The sequence below is a fragment of the Antennarius striatus genome, chromosome 15 (assembly GCF_040054535.1).
Source record: "Antennarius striatus isolate MH-2024 chromosome 15, ASM4005453v1, whole genome shotgun sequence".
In the NCBI taxonomy this organism is placed as follows: domain Eukaryota; kingdom Metazoa; phylum Chordata; class Actinopteri; order Lophiiformes; family Antennariidae; genus Antennarius; species Antennarius striatus.
In genome coordinates this window covers 5,910,665-5,930,285 of record NC_090790.1, presented here as the reverse complement: position 1 = coordinate 5,930,285, position 19,621 = coordinate 5,910,665, and the positions used below count along the sequence as shown (strand labels likewise).

General features: G+C 41.7%; 1 protein-coding gene across 5 annotated transcripts; it reads right to left on the bottom strand.

Moving 5' to 3' along the window:
• Nucleotides 1-3,078: 3,078 nt before the first annotated feature.
• bnip3lb (BCL2 interacting protein 3 like b) lies at nt 3,079-19,557 on the bottom strand. 5 transcript variants are annotated; one of them, XM_068334995.1, is made up of 8 exons: nt 19,462-19,557; nt 19,264-19,372; nt 19,132-19,194; nt 14,133-14,364; nt 12,343-12,421; nt 12,006-12,109; nt 11,396-11,545; nt 7,083-10,636 (listed from the first exon to the last, which is right to left on the bottom strand). In XM_068334995.1, the coding sequence occupies exons 3-8, from the start codon at nt 19,184-19,186 to the stop codon at nt 10,588-10,590; spliced, it is 669 nt and encodes a 222-aa protein (XP_068191096.1). In that variant the 5' UTR covers nt 19,187-19,194; nt 19,264-19,372; nt 19,462-19,557; the 3' UTR covers nt 7,083-10,587. The 5 variants fall into 5 exon arrangements, with proteins under 5 accessions (XP_068191093.1, XP_068191096.1, XP_068191092.1 ...); XM_068334992.1 differs by adding an exon at nt 3,079-7,021 and having other exon boundaries at nt 10,586-10,636; nt 19,132-19,546; XM_068334991.1 differs by having other exon boundaries at nt 19,132-19,372; nt 19,462-19,550.
• Between the last annotated feature and the right edge of the window lie 64 nt (nt 19,558-19,621).

Here is a 19,621-nt window from a genome sequence, read left to right as displayed (position 1 = left end):
CCCTCGGATTAGTGAAGACAGAGTGAACAAATGAAGAAAGAAGAAGCAGCCATTTTAACTCGACTGAGAGCTGGATATTAAGATCTTATGAGCTGCAGCTCTCAGCTAAAGTTGGTAGAGATGTTGTTCTGCCTCAGCGTGTAACGGGTTTATTAACAGAAGCTGTTCCAGCAGCACGAAACTGTCTGGATAGGAGAAACCTGAGGTTCTGTTCTGTGGAGCGAAAAAAACAAAACTGTTGCTTTTAGGGATTCGCAGTATGTCTGGAGTGAGAATGACTCACTGAAAAGAACACCAGACCTACAGTGACACAAGAGAGAAACGGCCTTCCATCCGTGAAGAAGATGAGGCACAGAAATCATTGGATTTTCCAAAATGGACAATGATCCCAAGCAAGATTCCTCAAAGTCCCCTGCAACTAGGTTTCATATGGAGGTCCGGATCATTCTAGAGTCACATGACTACAATCTCATACAAAATCTACTTTGGGATTTGAAGAAGGTGTTTGCTGCACATACAATCAGGCATAATACAGAACTAAAAGCTTTTATCCTGAAGGAATGAGCTAAGATTCCTCGGGAGCACTGCCAGACACTGGTTTCTAGAAATGCATCATGGTTGTTGTAGGTCATAGCAGCAAAATGTCTACAAAGTACTACAGATACTTGTTATTAAGGGCGGATGTGGGAGTTAAAAATATTTAATAAACCACTACATATTATTAAAGTTGATTAGCTTTGCTTTAAAGTGCACCTTACATTAGACCATAAAGAGACTGAGTTAATTATTACTATTTTCTGCATTGTTTGGTATAGCGTGGTTTTACCCCAGAGGATTAATAAAGTCTTAATGTACTGTATTACTTTATTTATTATTTAATATAGTGCAGTAAAATATGCAATATTCGCTTTTGAGGTGTAAAGACATGGAAGAACAGAGGAGTGGAAAATGGTCAAGCAGCTTCCAAGAATACACTAGCTTTAAAATATCCCATCATTCAGCTTTATTATTCACGTGCAAGAACAAACCAAGCATTTCAAATGTACATTATTTTATCACAGGAGAGATGGGGCCTCTGTTACACATGAAAGTCTTCAACAAGAGGGAGTAAAGAGCTGTAATGCTGCCGATCAATACGTAACATGACACTATGATTATACCACACAACTACTCAAAGCATTTAACGGCATCCTGAGTGCTCAAATATTAAGTAAAGGAAGCGCTGATGCTGTCATGGTCGGTTCGCCACCCAACTGTTTCAACCAGCTGCACACAAGTTGAAAGATTTTTTTTTTGTTTTTTTTTCCTGCAAGTCATGCACAGAGCCGTCCATTAGCTGCTATAGCTACACAGCATAGAGCTGGTTGTCTGCATGCAGGCCCCCTTTTTTCTCATTCAGACAGCGTGTTGCTCAAAGACACTTCACTAATCCACTAACTCACACTCTGCAGTGTTGTTTTATCATCTGGCTCATTGTGCTGTCCAGCAGAGGAGCTGAATCACACACACTAAAACTTACAGGGGCCACTCCCTCATGCACGGCAGCTTTTCTGGGTAATATTCTAAAGGCAAGTTTTGCAAGATGTGCATCAGATGTAAGTTTAAAATAAAGATGTCTTTCTTTTTAGTATCATTTGTATGAATAATAATTATCATAATAAGATTTTTTTTTTATTACATCATCGCATTAACCTCATTCTGACCACATCAGCGTTTATTACTTTTTTTTAACTTTTTTTTTCAGAATGAACGAGAAACCATCATAGGAATATTTAAATAAATGAAATCATTATCTGTAAGATTTCAGTAACTGATACTAAGAGAATCTGCTGTGTCACGTGGCCCTCTGTTATCCCACTGCGCTTTCTGGGAAATGTAGTGATGGCGAGTTGTCAAACTGAGACTTCAAGCTTAAAGAAACTCCAATGCGGGGGCTGTTGCTAAAACGTGGTAGACTAAAATGACGCATATTTGTGAGACGATCTAAAGATGGGATGATAGAAATCACAGGTGGAGGGGGGGGGGACAATAAGATCAAGAGAGAAGAAATTTAAAAAAAAAAGAAAATATATATATCCTTCAAGACAATTACCATGTTGTCATCCAGGTTCTGTAGTGCTTCCTTCCCGGTGCTCTCCCTGATCTCCACCTTCTTCGCCTGGGAGATGTCGGTCTGCCGGTCGATGACGCGCCCGTCTCTGCGGCCCCTGCACGCCGAGAGCGCGTCAAAGTCGAGCGTCTTCCCGTCCGAGGAGCCCTCCACCGGGCAGAACACACCGCAGAATTTCTGCCTGGGCCTTGCGGGACTGTCAGAGCCCATTCCCTTGAAGAAGTCTGGCAATTCCTCGGTAGTCGACATGGCTTACAGGCTTTAAAAGGGGGTGTTGTTTGGTTTCTAGGGGGGCAGCTGCTCAAATCTTCAGAGTCCCGGTTTTTTGTTGTTGTTTTTTTATTTAGTTTTTTTTTTTTTCAGCTACCGCCTTTTCAAGCGCAGGTAGTCGCACTGAAAGCGTTAAAAAATCGAAATAAAATCAAATCTGTAAGGCTAATGCTGCGTGAAATCACCCTCTCTGTTTAGGTGCTATTGCACCGCGACTACTCTCTCCTATTGGGGGGGAAATACTGGGAAAAAACCCCGCTGTCTTTCCTGACGCTACAGATCAGCAGTTTTGAATTGCTTACTCATGTGTCTACATTAGCTTCTAGGCAGCAGCGCGTTAGGAGAGATCCGGTCTGTCTGTGGGAATAAAGATCCAACAGGAGGAAAACGCGTCCCGGTGAGGGATTACCTGCAGCCTGAGATGACGCGTCCAGGGAAGGACAGGATCCAGAAACGATCGGAGCTTTCTCTCAAAAAGTAATAGCCAATTCTTCTCGGGAGGGGTAACCAGTGACCTGTCTACCAGTGAGGCTGAAAGCAGCGGGGTTTAATCAATGTCCAGCAGTTTGGTGATCCGATCTGACGGGAGTCTGAGGTCAAAAAGCGATCAGCACCACGGAGAGTTCCCTCAGAGTCACACCCAGCCCCACCAGGATGAACGCTGTCCCTTCAGCACCACACCCCACCCCACCCCACCCCCGCTCTAGATCAGTAGCTTTTGTTTTATTTGACACACCAGAACCGAGCCCAGCCTTTATTCTGACACATGAAACCCAGTCTGAGAGGATGAAGCACAAGGTGCTGCAGTAAAGACAGCTCTTCTTCACTTTTTCCTTTGATTTCTGTCTCTTACACTCAAAGGGTTTCAGAAACTGATTAAAAACTGTAGTTTTGCCACATTTGTTGAAAAAAAAAAAAGAGTAACACTTATATTTAGAATAAAAGCATGGGGTGTTGCCACAATTTCACAAAGGAAATGACAGATCATCTCCCTTCAAGAACACTTGTTCAAGTTTCATCATCATAAGCAGCCCTCCCCTTTTCAAAAAAAAAAAAAAGTACACTACATTTACACAACATTACAACAATTAGGAGTACTTTTACAACAGCTGTAAAAATGGATCTTAAATTCCATCTTTCCCTACAGATGTTTCCCCGGTCAGTTTTCTCTCCTCGCCATCAAAGCCTCATCATAAACATTCATGCTCCCTGCTCCCTGTCCTGATCCTTAGACACTGAATAGAAATATACATAATATAATTATCAATCAATCAAACATCAATCAATTTTTAATTTAAAAGCACTAATTCACGTCACAGACATTTAACAGACAGAGAAACACAACAGAACCCTCCAGAGCAAGCATAAGCTGCAGCGGCGGGGAAAACCTCCCTCATTTGAGGAAGAAACTCCGGCCAGGACCCGGACTCTGGAAGTCAGTCATCCGTCTTGACCGGTTGATTGGAAAAGACATGCAATGAAGACAAGGATGGGGTATGAAAAAGAGAGGGACAGACAGAGAGAATGGCAGCAACAGAGAAATTCAGAGCAGAAAATACGGTGACTGGGTCTGTTGTCATCATCAAGCTAGCAGGCTAGCCATACATTCAAGGTAACCTCAGCTGGTAGGATTGATAGCATGAGCAGAATTATTTTGACAACATGAGCTTCATTTCATTTCATTTATTTCCGGCAAGGCAAGGAAAAAACAAAAAACAAGATAATTAAAGAAGCAAACAAGTAAGCAAAGATCATAACTCAACAATACAATTCTTATCTCATCAGAAACACTGTAACCCAACTTAAAGACTGATTCGAAGTGTTTTTTGTATTTTTCCCATTCCACTTCACTGCCCATCCCGTCTTAAAAAAAGACAGGATTGGATTAGCTCATAATAAGAAGCAAAGAAAGCAAACACTGGCTGAATGTGGGAATACGTTTTTTTCCAGCTCCATCAGGTCATTAGCATCAACCTAAATTGTTAACTATAAAGTAGTAACACCTGAGACGTCATAACACAAGACAGAAAGAGAAGAGGAAAGGAAGGCCCCAAAATCTGAAGATGGTGACTTTGAATGTGCGGACTATGACAAGAAAAGGTTAGGGAGTTGGTTGACATGACGATCAGGAGGAACATAGATTTACTGTGTGTGCAGGAGAGCAGGTGGAAGGGAAGTTTGACTAGAAGATAGTGTTGAAAGCAAGAGAAATGGAGTAGGGCTCATTTTAAAACAAGAGAGTATCTTGAAGGTGAAAACAGTGTCAGATCGAGTGATGAGGGTCAAATGAAAGTTGGAGTGGGGAAGATGATGGCAGACTTTACAAAAAGGATGGACATGGTTATAGTGAACACCTTCTCCCAGTGACCTGCAAGAATGGAGGTAGAAGCATTACGTTTCGTACAGACAACACCATCTGATGGAGGTCACTGACTGTAAGGTAGTGGGAGGGGAGAGTGTAGCTAGACAGCAGAGGATGTTGGTCTGTATGATGAAACTGGTAGTGGGGAAGAAGATTAAGAAGACAAAGGCAGAGCAGAGAACCATGTGGTGGAAGCTGGGGAAGGAAGAGTGTTGTGCGACTTTTAGACAAGAGGTGGAACAGGCTATTGGTGGATAGGAATGGGTAGAAAGGAACTTGGTAGTGGAAACCATACAAGGAAAGGAGCTGAGGAAGAAAAGGTGGGACATTGAGAGGATCGAGAAAACACATGAAACCTTTTAGCATGTTGAAAATTCAAAGTCTACACACATATTGTCTTGATTACTTTACAAAACCGTCTAATATCACATTAGGAATTTCTTAAAACACGGTTTGGGTGTCACAGTTTAAATCCTAGCTACATCGGTGAGCCTCAGAGAACAGATGGCTGAGATGTAAACGCAGATCCGAGCTGCGTCGTGATTAGAAAAGCAGGCATCTTATTCTGAAACATGCTGTTAAATCTTAACTCAATATATGACATATAAAACCTTTTCCTGAGTGGCCATGGAAAACGTTAAAGTGCTGACTCCATGTCATCCCAGTTTCCATAACAACGTGCTGGGCGGCAAACACTGATACTATTTCCTTTCCCATCGGGCTGTCAGTTATATTGTATGTGTATGAGTGTGTGTGTGTGTGTGTGTGTGTGTGTGTGAGGAGAAGGTGGGGGTCATTTCTGCAGCAGAGGCTGACAGACTCCATCTGGTTGCCAAAGGTAGATTCTAAAAATTGAAATTGCAGCCGCGCCCCAGAGTCAGACACAGCGCTGTTACACCCGTCTCACTCGGTACTGAACTCTCATTCCACAAAAGGAAACAAATGCAGCCTGTTGGGAGCAGACACAGGGGAGGGGGGGGGGTGTTGGATAATTAGAGGGGAAAGTTGGCCGCATGCCCGATAAACAGTTGGAGGTGGCAGAGAGATTGTCTGGTCTCTGGACAGGAAGGGCACGGTCCTGGCATCCAGGAACAGATGTAAACCGAGCGGTGAGATCACTGGTATTAGTGGACGCTCTAATCTGCTGCTGCTGGAGGAAGACTACTGTAGGTTCTTCAGATATAAGATTATTAGTTCAGTTTGGGGTTTTTTTTACTCAATGTGAGTTCTTGTATTTCATTTGTAGGAATGAAATCCAAAAATAGGTAGAGCTGAAGCCATGGTGTTTAAAGAGACCCAAAAACCAGGAGAAGTAGAAGTTTGATGGAATAAATGAGAATAGAGACACAGCTTCAGTCTTTTTCTACTCTCTTGTTCAAGTCAGTACCTCCAGGAATAGGCCTACATCAAAATGAAATGAAATTTACACAAGAAACATGGCATTGCATTCTGCAGGAGTCATTTTAAGGTGGAATAACATGACAAATATCACCATGTTAGCGTCACCAGTTTTTAACAGTGTTTTAGCCACTGTTTTGGTCTAAAACACCGTGTTCAAAACATTTTGAAGCTGCTGTGTCTTGTGTGTAAATGAGAGACTGCTTCAAGCCCACCACGTTTGCACAGCAGTCCTTCTCTTCCTCGGCAAACTTTCCTCCTGTGCAGTCAAATGTTGGGTTTGATAGGGCAGCAGATCAGGAGATGCTGCAGACAAGAACCACTTACCTGATATCAGATATTTAATCTTGCACCTGGTGCTGCAGGTAAATAGGAGATGGAATGAAACCATGAAAACTGATTGGCTAAATTACTGAAACTCCCAAAACCATTAACAGAGATCTGGCTCCTCCTACAATTTGTGTTTTCGTGTCTCCAGTCAGCATTAACACTTCATAAATAAAGGATTGGCACAGTCCATACTTCACATTTGCAACACACACTAGCCGTCTTTATTTGAATACAACATACAAAAAGAAAATGTGTCATGTGACCGCTCTAAGTTGTTTGATTATTGGTGGATCATCCACTCTGTGATTTCTCCCTCTTTTACCTGGCAGTGAACGTTGCTGCAGAACGGGACCGCTATCCCTAAGGAGATGAGGAGGAAAGTGTTCCTCACTGGAGGGATGGAGATGGAGCCGGCCACCACCCTGTAACCCATGGTAACGCCATCAGCTGCAGTGGGAGGAGCCACATGTATTACTGTGTCTGGATTGGCCGGGAACAAACGTTCTGAGGTTCCATGGAGGGGAGGTGGAGGAGGAGGACCGGATGAGACCCTGTTGAAGAAGAACTCAGCTGTTTTTACTGTCAGATCATTTGGAATGAACCAAACAGGAATCATTGATCATCACATGCTTTCTTTAATGTTTCAGAAGGAAGCACTGAAAATAATATCACTGGTTGGGTTCCTTGTAGGAGTTCCTCACCACAGAAACCAACGTGACAGTGTCAGAAACCTGGCTGCACACAGGTCACCGTAAGAGTGAAATAGTCTCTCACTGCTTTACCCCAGAGTATTTGATTTGTGTTGTACAGAACTCAATTCACTTGTGTATTTTATACTACAATTTGTGTGCATGTTAAATGTGTGTGTGAGGCAAACCTCTATTTCTCAATTCAGGAGCACCTTCAAGGTTTTGTGTTTCACTGCTGTTGGTCCTTGTTCTTGTCTCTGAAATTCTATCCTGATGCCAACATTAATAAATTTAATTAAAGTGATTTATTTTGCTTTTCTTCCTCATGAACGCCATCATCTGGACAAAAACAAGATAATGTTCAAGGAGTTGGAGCAGGAGACATCCACCAACAATTCCATTCCTCCAAGAGACAACCGCAGTGACCGGACTGCCTTCTGAGGTAACAAAGCCTAGAGATGGCAAAGAGTGAGATCTGAGACCTAAGTGGGATTTAGATCAAATTCAAAGGAGACCAGACATTTACATTATGGTAATAAATTCCTACTTGTTGTGCATCAGGCTGTACACTGTAGAAAAAATTCAAATTAACATTTCAATAACAGGAAAGTTTGCCACAAAATATATATCTGGAATGTTTTGCATGCTTTTAAGTAAGATTTTATGTAAGTTGTGGTTGAATGTTTTACAGGACATAACAGAACAGCAGTGTTTATTTATGGGGAAGTCTGTCGAGATGATGTACTTCAGCGAAAGTTGTGGAACACGGGAGCAAACGTACGGCAGAAACCCTGACGCCTGACTGAGCAGTTTCACCAGGTTCACATCTACCATGTCGTCTTCCTGCTTCCTGTCTGGCAGCTTTATGTAGGTCACAGAGGGTCAAAGGTTTAATGGGTGAGGTGTCTGCAAATAACAATTTGACCCTGGTACGGTGCAACATACAGGTCCATCACTGACTACTGTACTGTACTTCCATACCATGAAGCATATAAATCATAGTATATCAAAATTTTGCAGGTTTTGTTGGCGTGCTGGCCAAATTAAACACTGACCCTAAAAGATCAATCAAAAATAAGACTTGGTACAAAACTAAAAAATTTAAGGACAAATAAAACAGATTAAAAAAATTATATACATTATATATATATATATATATATATATATATATATATATAATACATAATTACTTACTAGGTGACTCAAGAGCAGTGTTAAAAGCCTTCAGCTGTTAATATTCAGGAATAACTTTTTGAAAACCAAAAGATTCTTAAAGGATATAAAAATAAAATCAACAATGTCTTCAAAACTCAACATTACAAAAAGTCAGACTTCTGAAGAGTTTCATTCTGGCAATTTTAATGACCAAATGTGGATCATTTTTTTTCCAATGTACAGGGAAAACAAAAATTAAAGCAAAAACTGCTGCAAAAATGAGGACAATTACTTTCCACGCCTGTCATTTCCTGTTCACATTACGACCTGTCGGCAACAATGGGTTTTTTAGTCTCACGCTTTCAAATGTGTGTCCGTGCCGTGCTCGACTCCCGCTCTGTGCGTTCACAATCTTTAAGCAACTCTGATGGGGACATAAACAAATTTGACAACTTAAAAGAAACCAGCCAGGTGCTGCCGTCAAATAGAGACACACTGAACAAGTGTGGAGTACAGCTAGACAAAATAGAAGTTATTGGTCGTAAAAGGTTGAGATGACATCCTGAGTCGGCCTGATGTATGATATTTGCAGCTAGACTGGTTTTTAAATGGCACCAAAGCAAAATCTATTTATTTTATCATGCAAGCCTCGCTGTGTTTTTATCTTTTTTCTTAAAAATAACACCACGCCAGTTCTATGTCAAAGTGGCATTTTTAGACCAGAACTCAGTGTCATCCTAAATACCAAAACCTTTCATTCCTATGTCCGCCAACAAACCAGCTATGAGGATTACTGCAAAAGCTCTGAAAAGCAGCTTTTAGTCCTGGAGAACTGAAATAGCAGAAATCTAAAGGATTCGTTAATTCTGGTTGGGATGAGTTTGTTCCAGAAAACAAATAAAAACGTATCCCACAGAAAAAGAGATAGCTTTCTTAAACAAATATCACAATATCAAATATCAAGGTCTTTTGGGACACTGCAGGGATGCTGCAGCTATGCACATGCTACCTAAGTACCTGTATTTATGTATGAAGGACTGCTTGTTCATATGCTGTAGGAAAGCGACGATAATCTGTGACTGATCCTCAAACGCTGGAGTGTTAGAATACAGGGATCCTAATGAATCAATACCTTCAAAGTAAAAGTTAATACTGAACTTTTAGCTTTCATGAATACTTTAACACTTCAAAAATTCTTAAGAGAAATGTCAAACTAAATTCTCTTTCAATTATTTAAGCATTTTGGTACCGATGCTTTTTAATGATTTAACATCTACCAAAAAAATAAAATAAAAATCTAGTTATATGCAGCTCATCTTGGAGTTAAATCGAGTAGAAATGAAGCAGACGGGACCAAAGCAGCTCTACGATATGCTGAAGACAAACCAGGAGGTTTGGTGGAAGCCCAGCATGGACTTTTTTGGACCATGTAGCACTGTTTTAAGACCCATTAAATAACTTTAGTGAACACACTGCCTGACTGACCAACACACATCTACATGCTGGTTTCCAGTTTTTATCACTTTGCAACATAAAAGTCTTTCAAATGCAGAATATGTCAGAAGCTTCCATGTCATAAATCTCTCTCACAGCCGGAGTTTCCTACCCAGTGCAGTCTGTGAGTGGTTTAGGATGGCCAGTATGGTGACTTCTCCCATCATCACACCTTCTACGTAAACCCCAACTGTTGCAAATAAATACTAACAAAAGTGATATTACCTAAATTAAATTAGCAAAATGGCTACTCTTCAAAAGGCATGATCAGGTTTTCAGCCGGTGTAACCGACAAATTTGGTCAAACCCTTTCGAGATCAAGCGTTGGGCTACTCATGTAGGTGGCACAATATAGTCACTTCTAAAACCCGGCAGTCCTCCCCAGTTTGGTTCAATGAAAGCCACCAGTTCGAAAGATGGAGACTAACTGCAGGGGAAAGGGTAATATGACCTTCATAATTCTTTTACAATCTTTTAGAAATGAGTGAATAACACGAGGAGAGAGAGAGAGAGAGAGACAGAGAGAGAGAGAGAGAGGCGATATCTACAGACAGTAGTAGTACTGCAATCATGAAAGAGAGGAGTGGGGAAAGTTGGGTGCAAAAGAATAAGGCAGACGCATGTTTTCTGAGAACATGTCATATCTCAGGGGAAGGATTGGGGAAGCAGGCGGGACCAGAGGGGGGGGGGGGGGGGGGGACAAACATTCTTCTCGCCACAGCCAAACTTTCTCCAAACACTCGTGGCCACTTCTCAGGCACTTTTCGTCTTTCTCACGTTCAGAAGGAGCTGGCAGGAGGTGTAGTCAGCCTCTTTCCAATGTAGACCCTGTTGGAGACAAGCAGCACAGACAGGCAACCGGTTACACACCAGGATCCCACAGGATCCAGTCCCATAATCTGATGGTGGGGGCAGCACGTGTGCTGCTTCACAGTCCCTATTACATCCCGTCAAGCGGTGATGTCTTGTGATTGTCAGTGTTTGTGTGTTCGTTGGTTTGTCCGTCCACCAAATATCTTCACAACCATTGCAGATAGAAAGATGAAAGGAAAGGCATATTACTCGGGCAGCAAAGGGGATGAAAATGACATGATGACCTTGACCTTGAGAAAACTAGGTCAAGGTCAAATTTTCACTCTTATACCTTTTTAATGCCAAGAACAATATTGTAGGTTGTCCTGAGTCTGCCTGCTACAGTATACCTGTAGCAGTGGTCAACTTACAAATATGAAACGAAAAGCTAAATACTCAATAGAACAATATAGAATTCACTGCTGCGAAACTTAAAAGTAACTCAGGGTAAAATTTTGAATTCAGGGGTGTCGTGGGATGTTGCAGTCTCTGACTGCCTTGTTCTTCAATATGAGGGGGAGACTGACTTACAGCTCCCTCTACTGGACAGTATGTGTAATTAAAAATATTAAAATGTAAAAATTGAAACAACATGAAAATCAAGTTATGACAACAAAAACCTAATTCGTGTCAGTATGAGCCTTGTTTATCAGATCTATGCATCTCATGATGAACCTGTTGACGGTGTGTGTGTGTGTGTGTGTGTGTGTGTGTGTGTGTGTGTGTTTCTCTTACCCTAACCCCAAAGCTAAGATGTGTGATAGCAGCAGCGATGGGATGAAGACTTTGAGAAACTCAGCAGAGAAGATTCCCCCTTTCTTCATGGCCCCTGTCTTCCGCATGCTGAGCGTTACTGAGCGTCGAGGGTGACGGAAATGAAATTCCCTGAACAAAATCAGACGTACTTTAGACAACTTACAGTGGTTTTAAATGATGTCACAGTAAAGATCCAGTAAATAAACTGAAATTAACTTGATCTTAAAAACATAAATACAGTATCAACTTCAGGTTTCAAAAAGAAAATTCCATCTCACTCTTTGCTTAGTTTAAGATCAAAGCTGCTGAAGGATCATTACAGTAATATCTCTGGTGACTCGTGTAAATGCTGCAAGACCCACCCCTGAATTGTTTTGACATCCTGTATGTCTTTATTAATATGTTTAATAAAGAAACACCTCCAATCTCACTTCTTATTCTTTTTAGCATCAGAGCCTCCCAGACAACAGCAGCTGGATTAAAGACCAACGTTATTGCCTTGACACTTTCTCAGAACAGACAAACTACTGTATTGTTCATTCAGTTGCCATGGAAACATTATACTGAGGTTTAATGAGTCGAGACTTACTTGGGGGGAATGTTTTCCGGTCGACTAGACCAGTCAGCAACCCAGTCAGCATCCTTCATCAGGATGTCCATGTCCCTCTCCTTGTCCACGCCATCCTCCTCTGACTAAACACACCAGTCGTTATTCATCATTTCTATACATTCATGTGTTTGTCATTGGAAAAACAACTGCTTCCAAAGTGTCTAGAATCAAATATGTACAATGGGCGTGACAGCCATCTCCATGGAAACTAAAAGCAGGCAGGTGTTATACACACACACACACACACACACACACACACACTTCAGGGCCAGTGGTTGAGGTTGCTATGGCAACAAACAGAAAGAGAACCTCTTACTTGACTGTCTCTCCTGCTGTTTGCGTCCACGTCAAAGATGATCTGCCCATCGTCCTGGGGGCTGTGGGGCCGCGGAGGGCTGTGGGCGGAGTCAAGTACAACACGTCAGAGGCCGGCTTATCAGGTGACTCGTGAGTTCATGACATCACTCTGGAAAACACTTGTGCGAAATAGCCAAGATTCATGGAAAAGGAACGGCAAATATTTCAATCACGTGACAGCTGGTAGCAAGCAAATAAAAACAGAGTTCTCTGCAGGTCAGCACGCAGAAGGTATTACCAGGTAACAGCAGCAACCTTTATTTCACTGGTATGAGATGAATAACATCCGTACCTGAACTGTTTGTCTTCAGGTGAATCCAAGAAATAAAAGGCTCAAGATTGTTTCTTACAGGTCTCAGGTGGATTAGAACCAAAGATGGGCAACAACGATTTAAAACTTTAGAACTAATTCGCTGATAACCGATGGTGTACTTCATGATTTTAAGTATTATGGACTTAAGGATTGGCTCACCAGCAAGGAATCACTCAATCAGTTGAACATGCGATGAATAAACATCTACCTGGTCTCCTCCAGGCACGAGTGTTGATTCTGCCTATATGACTACATAGCTCCTGATGTAGTTCAGGCTCCGTGCAGAACCAAAGCCAACCTATTATATCTCTTATTTTGATTTTTGGAGACATTCTTCTGGCTCCTGAAACTGAACAAGTCAGTTTAGTTGAACTATTTTTCATTGTTGTTGCATTTAATTTTACTCACATTAAGCCTTCATTACGCATTCAGAACAGTGAGGCTCTGCTACTGTTTGGTTGTGAGTGGAGCTTGGTGTTGTGACGCCTTCAGGACATTACACAATGTTTACTGAGTGCTGAAGTACTTATATTGTGGCTCACAGGCTCGCAAACACCCTCAGGTGACTCACCCCCAGCTGACAGCCCCGGCTCTCTGATAAGCTCTGCTTTATCACAGCCTCAAGGAGGACCATCAGCACATGACGCAGCTGGGAGCTAAAAGTTCATGGATTTTTCAAGGGCGCTAAATAAAGATGCTTTATTTTCAAGTCGTGACAGATGTCGACACAGAGTAAACATTTTAAGAATTAAATTATGTGAGAGAAACTGGTTCAGAGTAGAGGGCTGACTTTTACAGTAATAACATTTTGAAGCCACAGTTAAGCACGCATTAAATTTTCCCTTTCAAAAACGGTCTGGAGAATCACTTTTCATGGTGACCTTTTTCAGTATTACGAAACAAAAGAGGTCAGGGCTAGTTTATCAGCACACACGTACACAGAAATCTCTAACATCTTTGCCACGCTACAAATGTCCGTTTTTAACATTTTAAACTAGAATTATGGCTAACACAAAAAAATGTACATACAGAATCACATGTAAAGCAGGATGCTTTACACTGAGTGACAGTCAAGAAGAACATTAGAGAAGAACCAGTTTCCTCAGCACTGGGATCATCCACAGCTATTAACACACGCCTGTGTGACTCAATGATCCCATGACTTTCTCTGAACGTTTCCCCTGGTGATAGAAATTGCTGTGCCCTCATCGTTGTGTAACGTTTATCAGATTACAGGTATATGACAGCCTTTTGGCCGAAACATGTTGTATTTCCTGATATAGAGCCCTGTTAGTTTATAAAACATCTAAGGGCAAATATTCCAAACTTTTTCTTACCCGGTTACCTATGAGATAATGAAATGACTGTAAGAATAAAATGAGATGTGAAACCGCAGGGAGGTCAGATGTAGCTCTGGCGTTCCCCCTTAACGCTACCTGTCACAGGAGGAGTTGCTGCGGCTGGACTCGTGCTGGGCGTCCAGCAGGATCTTCTCCATGTCTCCGTTGTGGATCGAGGATGAGGATGGGACGTGCTCCAGCCCACCCACCATGGCCTCCTCTTCCTCCACTGGAGGGAGGGGCAGCAGGCCCAGGACTGTGTTGTCTGTGGTGGATGATTGGGCTGATCCAGCTGTGCCTCTGTTCATTTCCAACTCCACCCAGGACCCTGGGAAAGAAGCAAACAAATTTCATTCACTACTGCTGTCACTGCAGTTATTTCGTCCTGGCATTAAATGCTCAGTTTATATAACATATTTCAGATCCCCATTGAATCAACTTGGAAGAGAGAAGCTAACCAAATACCATTTTATTAACATATTGATGTAGGATAAACCATCACCTTACCGCAACATGTCAGCCAACTAAACCAACCCAAGCCAAACATCATTTCCTTAACAAGCAGCGGCGCAGGTAACACGCTTCCACCATTATGCAACTCAGACAATAGAACAGCAGTGGTTTTTGCCACAAAACTACTACTGTCAGACCACAGCAACAAATCAGGTCGTAATTAAGTGCCAACTAAATCTGCTGGAACAGCCAACCGCTGATGTAGGTTGGCTCTCATTTCCCAGAATCCTCCCACACTTAGAAATCCATGTCTTTGCCTGTCCCCAGTTGCTCTAGCTTTTCCCCGTCACACATAAAGTTAATCTTTCTCGCACAGGGGTCCCCAGCCCCTGGTCATTTGATACCGGTCTGCAAACAAAATCTTTCATGGTACAAATTTTAGGTTTTTTTTATTAGAGCTTCCACGTCTCATTTTGACCACAATTATAATTCTTAGCTAACGATAAGCTAGCTCTTGAAAAAAAAATAAAAACAAAACTCAGTGGGGAGATTTTTGGAGAGGAAAGGAGCAAATCAAGTCAAGTAAAAGTCAAAGTCAGCTTTATTGCCAAATTTACCATATATGCACAACATACAGCACAGATTAAATTGCAGTCCTCTCAGACCCACGGTCAACAGGCAGTACAACACAGGCAGTACAACACAGGCAGTACAACACAGGCAGTACAAAACAGGCAGTATAACACAGGCAGTACAACACAGGTAGTACAACACAAAGTGTAAGAAGAAACACATACCTTTCAAAGGTATAACATACCTTTGAAAGGTATGTTATACATCTTTATATACACTCTAATCCCGCAGGGTAAGTGACGTGTCACTCAAGATTCCTACCTAAGTTACGGGTTCAGCAACAGGTGATCAACTGCGGCTGGCAAACATTTCAGTAATCTTGCACCCTGATAGGATATGGTGAAAGCTACCTATACAAGAACATAGTGCGCATAGGCTGCATCCTCACCTAACCACTGATTTAGGTTCTGAGGAGATGGGAACACATCATAACTAGCAAGAATCCTTAACTCTTTTTAACTACAGAGCCTTACTCCACCTGGGTTTTCCCGGTGCCCAAGCCTGAGCCACCCTGCCCAGGCTGAACATGGCCCATGATGCCCCTACGCCTAAGGGCTGCTTGTGCCTGCAGTACCACATCTTTTGAGTTCCATTCCCTCCCTGCTTTAAATGTGGGTGCTACCCTCCTCACCACTGGGTCATTTTACTAAGTGAGAGCCAATTCCACCCACACCTTAGCACACTTTCAGTCTTCTGTGGGATTTGATATTAGCAGCTCGAAAATGCCTTTCCCATACACTGCATTACTTAGGCAGTGTGGAACCCTGAGTCATTTTCTAACAAGTTCTACATATTTTCTGCCTTAGAAATAGGAATCTCATCTACAGACAATGGCCTCATCAGCTGACAGAATAATCCAACTATAAACACCACAACTTAAACTTACCTAACATCCTATATTTAAAATACCTTGAACGACATCTTGCCTTAGCTCTTCAAACGGTGTCCTACATCCATGTTACAACACTAAAGACGACTGTCCCTTCAGCATTGAGTAAACTAACTGGTATAAGATGATATATCTCAACCAAGTCCCTCTTGGTGGAGACTCCCCCAGCCCTGCGCCACAGGGCTGGGGGATAATTTCTCCAAACTACTTTCATTAATTTCCACAGGAATGTGGAAACATCTGATGACCTTCTATACAGCCAGTAGGGCACTGCATTCTGTCCCAGGGCTGAAGAGGTCCTTGACTAATAAGTCAATAATCTGTTCATTATTAGACCTGAGCTATTTGCTTAGCATAAAAAGAGGAAGCATCATATAGGCCTCTTTTAATTCTGGTGTATATTAGCAACATTTGGTAACAGTTTCCATAGGTATGGCGCACCTGTAACTAAAATTCTATTGTAATCTTATGTGTTTGGTACAACTGCAGTTACTCATAAGTGGATATTGGATAAAATAGAGTAGAGGCTTCAACAAACAACCCTATGAGTCTGTTTACCTTTGCTGAACCGTGATCCTCTTCCACAAGGTTTTGAGGAACTTGGTTTGTTGGTTTTTGTGTAATTAGGGAATTTACAATTGAATATACAACGTTGGGGGAGGGGGTCCTGACTCTCCCCTTATTATCCACATTTGCACTGAAATGTAAGGCTCTTTCCTGGTCCATTAACCCTTGGGGACTGATTGTGCATGCATTTGCAACTAAGATGTGTTGTGTATGAGAATTAAGTCTCTGTTAATTAAACACAATAGACTGTTTTTGAGTGTATAGAGAGGAAATTAGTCTTATATAATTTCCACAGAGGCAGATTTCAGTCCTCAGAGTGGGAGGAGAGAAAGTCACACTTGGCCCTGAAAGACACCTTCATGGCAGATATTTGACTTATCAAAGCAGGAAAAAGCCCAAAGAAAAATAACATACTGTACAGTACACCAAGTGACAAAGAAAAATGATGTCAAAACAATTTCCTGATTGCACAATCTGAGTTTGTCAGTCAAAGAAGTGTGACAGTAAAGCACTATTTACTGCCATGTGATGAAAGGGTAATAAATAGCTGGACATTTATGTGTTGACGCTTCTTGTAGAGCTTGTCTATGTACACAAGTTCTGACACAAACTGGCAGCTGAGGATTCACAGCATGACAGAGTTGGATTACCAATATTAGGGGAGAGGTAGAATATACAAGGCAAAAAATTTGGAGAGTGGTGTAAAATGTTATTCAGTGTCACTTATGATGCAGCTTCAAAGTATTCACACTCCACCGAAATTTAAAAAAAAGCCACATATCATGCAACCCCATAAAGGTAAGTGAAGACTACATCCATTTGAGCTTTCAGATGCAACCTCCAACCCCACCCACCAAAACAGGCTTGGGATCAGCACTCACACAGAAACACACTGAACAGCAATACAAGCCACTGTCTGTAGTTCATTGTCTCTGCTCCCGAACGTTCTGTCTACAGAGCAGTCATCAGCTGTTGTTTCAGTTCAGAGGAACCAGACATGATGTGACCTCTCTGATCTGCTGATTCCAAGTATGTCAGGAAGGCAAGGGCCACCTCTTGTCCTAAGAACTATGGTATTCAATAAAAATATTCATGTCACCAAGGTGACAGCTCCAGGAAAGGCCAAAAATACTGTAACATAGTCTCAGATGACAAATCGCAACTGTGTTCTCTATCCAATAAGTTTAAGGTCTCATTGTTGCTAAAGATTTAAATTTTATAATGTCAAACATTTAACTAATCTGTCATACGTCATAAAGACTATTGAATTTATATGTAGATTTATATTGTAGTGAAGCTAGTGAAATTACAAGTGTTGCGCTATAAAATTATGGCAGAATAGGCCTCCAAAATACAATTATGAATTCCTTCTGACATCTATCATTCCAACCCATTACTTACATAGATACAAAAATATTGACTGTTTCAACAATTTTTGAACATTGTGACAAAATTGTCTCAGAAAAATGGAACATTTTCTCTCTTATATAAAATCGGGAGGTATATACTATGTTGTCATAGACATGACTTATAAATTCTGGGCAGAATCCAAATATGATCTTCATTACCATCCACCAGCCAAATACTCGCAACTTGTTTAATCCACGGCTAGTATTTAGAGCAGGAGGATTTTTACAACTATCTATCACTCGCTATCCTGTTCAAAAATGTATCCCTTCAAATAAGAAACCTCCTGGAAAATATGATCCCAGCTCAGACTACCGGCTCCAAAAGACAGGCCACCGTGATCGCACACTGCTGTGTCCTGGATTACACTTTCTTCACGTCCAAAACGTCTGTCTCCTTGTCACTGTGGCCATAAATAGCATGCTAAGTCACGGCATAGTGTCTAAATAGGATTCTAAACCAGTGCACCGATGCAATAAACTTGGCTTTGTTTACGTATCCATTGGCATATGAAAACTAAGGTCCTCCATGTATCTCATTTCAACTAACAAAAATATACGGGTGATATAGTTTCTCACACATGAATTGATGCTGCCCTCTTCACCAAAAGTCAACTAATAATTCGTGTTACTAAGGACTTAAAAATCTAACTTAATTACTCCGAGATTTATCATTTTTAAATTAATCTTGGTATCTATACGGATGTAATCTGAAAATACATTACACAAAAGGTGGTATACAAAACAAAGGGCATAACGATATAAAGACTCGTTATATGCGTTAGTCACATTAATTCGCTAAACTATTAAAACACAATCTGGCCCAATTTTTTGCCAGTTTTGACTTCTCCCATCTCGCCTTGTTGACAAATCTTGAACCTACCCTCGCTTCTCCTGATTGGACAACTGAGCCGTCAGTCAAATTTGTCGAAAACCCATTGGTGCGTCCACCGTCAATAAACACACGGAAAATAGCGATTTCCCCACGTAGCCTGGAAAAACAAATTCATTCCGCCAAAAAAACCTAATGTTTTAAAGGGGTCAGTAAAGTTATTTTTAACAATTTGCCATGTGTCTGCAGTATTCTTCAAAAAGAAAATACACTGCCAGACGGTTCCAGTTTAGCATTCGTAAACACTTAGCTTACCGTTTAGCCCAGGGTCTCCGTTGTTGTCTGCAGCGGTGTTAGCCGTCTCGGACATCGTTGTGCCTGGTGAGCAGGACAGGTTTCATAAAAAGCTTACGTCAGTGCAAAATCCGCACTAAATTGGCTGCATACATTCAGTCGTGCGACACAACGCAGGTAAGTGTCCGTCTGTCCCGGTCTCTTCCGTTCACCAGCCAGTCTGGGAGTTCAGGTCGCGAGCGGCTCAGACCCCCAGCCAGATCTGCGTGATGACGTCACAGAACCCCGTCGATAAACAAAAGAGAGGAAGTCGAATTACATAATGAGCAGATTTTCAAAAACCACTCGCACCCATATACGAACTGATTCGTCTTAGGATCGAAGGTGTTCCTGTAACGTGGAATCCGGTCGAGTTCAGCTTCCCCGCGGATGGAGTTTCCGTTCACGCACGTACACAGGACACGTCAGTCGAAATCACGGACGCAGATCACCTGGTTTTCATCTAGTCAGG

Coding starts and splice junctions, on each gene's coding strand:
- bnip3lb (XM_068334995.1), bottom strand. CDS start 19,186: ATGTCCGAGACGGCTAACACCGCTGCAGACAACAACGGAGACCCTGGG. Junction 12,422..14,132: donor AGCAACTCCTCCTGTGACAG/GTAGCGTTAAGG, acceptor CTCCGCCCACAG/CCCTCCGCGGCCCCACAGCC. Junction 11,546..12,005: donor CCGGAAAACATTCCCCCCAA/GTAAGTCTCGAC, acceptor GATTTTGTTCAG/GGAATTTCATTTCCGTCACC.